General features: G+C 34.3%; 1 protein-coding gene across 3 annotated transcripts in view; it reads right to left on the bottom strand.

Annotated features, from left to right (window-relative positions):
• The window catches only part of LOC115218918 (estrogen receptor), an 87,423-nt gene extending 83,107 nt beyond the window's left edge, over positions 1 to 4,316 (bottom strand). For 2 of the 3 annotated variants that reach the window (XM_029788923.2, XM_029788924.2), the window contains exons 1-2: positions 4,180 to 4,316; positions 1,742 to 1,822 (exon numbers count right to left, since the gene is read on the bottom strand). In XM_029788923.2, the coding sequence (XP_029644783.2) occupies positions 1,742 to 1,822; positions 4,180 to 4,301 (203 nt within the window). In that variant the 5' untranslated portion in view covers positions 4,302 to 4,316. Of the gene's footprint in view, positions 1 to 1,737; positions 1,823 to 4,179 lie in introns of those variants that run through there. The other variant, XM_036509054.1, reaches the window with a different exon arrangement.
• Positions 4,317 to 4,631: the final 315 nt, after the last annotated feature.

Here is a 4,631-nt window from a genome sequence, read left to right as displayed (position 1 = left end):
CAAAGGGAGAGAGATGACAAGCTAATTGATTTCAATTAATTAATTAAGGTATAGCAGACATAACCATATGACAGTTTGTTTCAGAAACACATGGAGTTGATCCCATTGCATGGTTCCTCAGGTAAACGATTATAGTTTCAACCTGACCAATGAGTGCAATTTGGTAGATGGAAACTCTATAGACAACCGTGTGTGTGTGTGTGTGTGTGTGTGTGCATTTATGCTTACTAGTAATTATGTTCGGTCACATTAAAAGGTGACTTAGCCACTTGATAAGTAGAGATCAATAAAGCTAGAGTTGATATGACTGACTGAAACCGTTCAAGGCAGAGCTCCAGCATGACCAGAGAATGAAAGAATAAATAATATGAACAAATCAATGAAGAAGGAATATTCACATTTATCAGTTGTCACTCACAACACTTCCATTGGGGGAGAAATTTAATTAATTAGACAAACCTCTTTGTTGTTGGGTCATTTACATGTTTTACTCACTATTTCATCCATCCCACTCACAGTTTCACTCACCACACCCCTTCACTCATCTCATCTCACTCGTCATATCTACATACCAGTTAGTTTTATGTATTCCTGGCATTTTTTTTTTCTTTGCTATATTTCTGTATTACCCAAGTGACAAACCCATGTATACCCCACCCCATACACACACACAATGTATCCACATCCGTCAATAAGAAGGAATATTGGTGATGTATTCCAATAAAGATAGCTATCCAATGCACACACAACAGACCTGACACTGTTCTCTGAGAGAGAGAGAACTAAAGTCAGGCACTGTTTTCGAAGTTAGCTGCCCAACAGGTGTGAATGTCTCACCTAAAATTATGGAAAGGAGAGTGTCTCTGGTGAATAAATGAGGAACTTACAGCTTTTGTGTCCTAGCTATAGGTACTCATTTTTACCTAATGTCATAGGTGAACTCAGCCATGTAACAATAGATTTGAATAGAAATGTGGAAGTACGGAGGTTTTTCAAGTAAGAACAAAGCAAACTGATTCATATCCTCTGAATCCAATTGATGAGAGAAAATTTGTAGAATATTCCAAAGGTTCTTGATATAAGTTTCCTGGGATAAAAATATACAATCATGTGTGTGCATATGGGACACCTATACACACACACATCCCTGGAACTGTCTTGACTCCAACACTAAATTTGTCACCTCATTAGCATCCATCCACCTTGAATTCTACAAAGAAGAGCTTAAATAAAACTTAAATCAAATACCCTGTACACAGGAAGTTGTGTTAACATTGCACACACTAACCTACACAGCAACCCACATCATTCAATGTTCAATAATTCCAGTTTCCAGCCATAAAAATCTGAAACTGTGCTATGAAACGTTGGGTATTAAATAAGCTTAACATTCTGGCTTCCCAATCAATGGTTTATCTAAAATATATTGATTCCACATGAAACAAAAAATAGATTATGTCATAACAAAACTAAGATGTATCTCAGAAAACAGAGAATATAATTAATATCATCAAGAAAAAAAATAATAAAATTAGTTTTTAAAAAATCAAAATAAAATTACCAGAGAGAAATCTGAGAATATTAGGATAAAACAATTTGGAGGTGGGAATATGGAAAAATCTAATGGTTGTTAGTAAGGTCTAATTATGTGTTAGACATGATAAGAAGAAGATTTATAGATGGATTTAGTTGGGTTGGTAGTAGAGGGCTACAATGGATGAGGATATCAGGGTGAACTTACTTTTTGGGATCCATCTTCTTTTCATACTCACCACCCTGTAGGCATGGCACCAGCCCTTCGTCTGTCTGTGGGTGGTGAATCCTAACCATGAAATATACAAGATTTACTAAGTTAATGTTTCACGCCATTATTTCTGCAACTATTTCAAACTTTATTCTATTATAGCTATTTATTATCAGAAAGTTCTCAAAGAGAAATAATATTTCAGTAATGAAATATCAATACACCAACTTATTTTGTTGAGTGTTGGGTAGGTGGGATTCCCTCATTAATAATACACCTTACCATCACCATTTAGTCAGATCAAAATTTATGAATAAATCTATTGAAGTGTTTGTCATCCCTTATTTTCACTGGATGTCAATCATATATTAGGAAACGTGGCTTCCTCACATAAAGATATCCTCTCACAGTAAAGGTGGAAAGTCATCCATAACAAAATTACTGATATAAAAAGAAGCATATGGGTTCAATATAGTTTCTCATCTTCAATCCCCTAATCAGTCTGTTTTAATATAACTAATTTGTCAATTATAAATTAGAATATTTTCTCTCAACCTTGCTAATCTGTTTATAATTTCTTTGTCAATAATTACTGACAAAATCTCAGTTTTTCATAACATTACACAAGAGTTAGACACAGTTCCTTTAGAAGATATTATTATTAACTGAAATTCTTCCAACTTACCATTTTCTACTACTTCAAACAAAAAATTGATTTAATAAAACAAAATCAAAAAAATATAGGACGAAGGGAAAAACTGGGTTCTAATAACTGATGATTTGGTATTGTAGGGCTGGGTAACAATAAATAAATTGAATGGCTAAAATAGTGCTTGGTATCTGAAAGGGAGATTACTGTTCCACATTCCTACCTACCCACCCGCCACCACCACCACCACTTACTGCACTGTTGTAACGGCTACACTAAACAATTTATCAGATAGGTCTTTCTAAAATTTGATCAGATTTATGTCAGAAGGTTAGTCAGTTTCGTTGATTATCTTTTAAAATAAATAACAGTAATATGGTGGTACCCATGCAATAATAACCTAAAACATTGTGAACCTAGAAATAATTGCCCTTGTGTATGTTGAAGGACTTCAGAAGTATTTGTTTCGTTTGCCTAGTCTAGAGCATGCTATCTTTATGTTGCTGGTTCAAATCACATAGATATCAACTTCATTTTCCTCAAATAAGGACCAACAAGGCAAATGAGGTGTGGGTATGAAATTATAGAAAGACAGGAATATCTAGAAATCAGCGTGAGAAGAAGCTATGCTACTTGGAAATTATAATTTGAATGCAGTGGTGAATAAATGAAAATAAGCAGTTGGCATGAAATAATGCAGTAGTGGAGAGTGTGTTGTGAAAACACACACACACATGGAAAGAAGGGTGTGTGTGTGTGTGTGTGTGTGTGTGTGTGCAAGAAGTTGGCTGCACTCAGTGTAAACTGGTTTAGTAGCAGTAACAGTAGCAGTAATAAGAGAACATGCCTTTACCTAATGACATAACTATTTCCATGCTGTGACTTCCTAGGAATTAGTCCTGACAGGAAACTTAATCAGTGTGTGGGGGGTGGGGGTGGGAGTTATGATGTATTATAGATGAGAACAAAGTGAGGTAGATATGCCTTGATTCAAGTGGTCGGTTATGGTGCTGGGGCAATATAAATGGTCATAAAAAGAGAAATGGGGGGGGGGCTAATAATGGCCTGTCTGACTCATCTGACACTAACATGAACAAATTAAAACAATTTACCAATCATCATCATAATGATCATATAGCACACATACTAATAAATACATGTGTGTGTGAGTGTATATATGTGTATATATATGTGTGTGTGTGTATATATATATATAATATATATATATATATATATATATATATATATATAATATATATATATATATATATATGTATATATATATATATAGTATATATATATATATATATATATATATGTATGTATTAGTGTGTGTCTATTGTTTTATATATATATATATATAAAATAAGACACACACTAATACATATATATATATATATATATATATATATATAACAACAGACACATACATAGATAGAGAAGTTTTATATATATACACACACATATACTTATGTACACAGACACATGTACATATACACACTGGATGAATTAGTCTTCCCAAAAGCATGAGTCTGCACCTGGAATGTCATGCTTTGATCTTGTTGGCAGAGCAGTGTCAATTGCAGACATCAACATAAGCGACGACAGTCCCAGATGCAGTAACTGCACTTAAAGGTACTATCTGCCACCTTGTGTATGTGTGTGTGTGTGCATGTATGCATACACACACACACATACATATATATATACATGCACACACATAAATATGTGTATATACATGCATCCCCACCCCCACACAAACATGAACAAACATGTATACACTTACATATGTATTATAAAAACTGAAGCATTCCAGAGATCAATCAGAGAAAAATTGATGACATGGCAGGTTTTGGTTCCTGGGTTTCGCTCAAGAAGCTCAATCTCTACTCCCTGCACTGTCACCATGAGTGCTGTAACATTTGTATGATGTGAAAAATATTTCATCATTATTACTAAAATGATGTTTAGCACTGACTTCAAAATTTACCCAAGGTTTGATCCCCATGCCATCTATTCTCTACAAGAATCATGCTCACATCACAAAACTTGAGACAACTATTTCACCTCAACTGGCCCTGTTCCCTTTAACATCCTGCCAACAATAAGAAGGGAAAGAAAAAAAAACTCGAAACATTCACATGGTTCTGCAATGAATTCCTCTAACAAATTCCAGATAAACTACCTCTATAGGCATACATCTTTGCAAACAATAACTCTTTATCTGTATGGGCTATG

The sequence above is a fragment of the Octopus sinensis genome, linkage group LG14, assembly GCF_006345805.1.
Source record: "Octopus sinensis linkage group LG14, ASM634580v1, whole genome shotgun sequence".
Lineage (NCBI taxonomy): Eukaryota > Metazoa > Mollusca > Cephalopoda > Octopoda > Octopodidae > Octopus > Octopus sinensis.
This window is presented reverse-complemented; position numbering and strand designations above follow the sequence as displayed.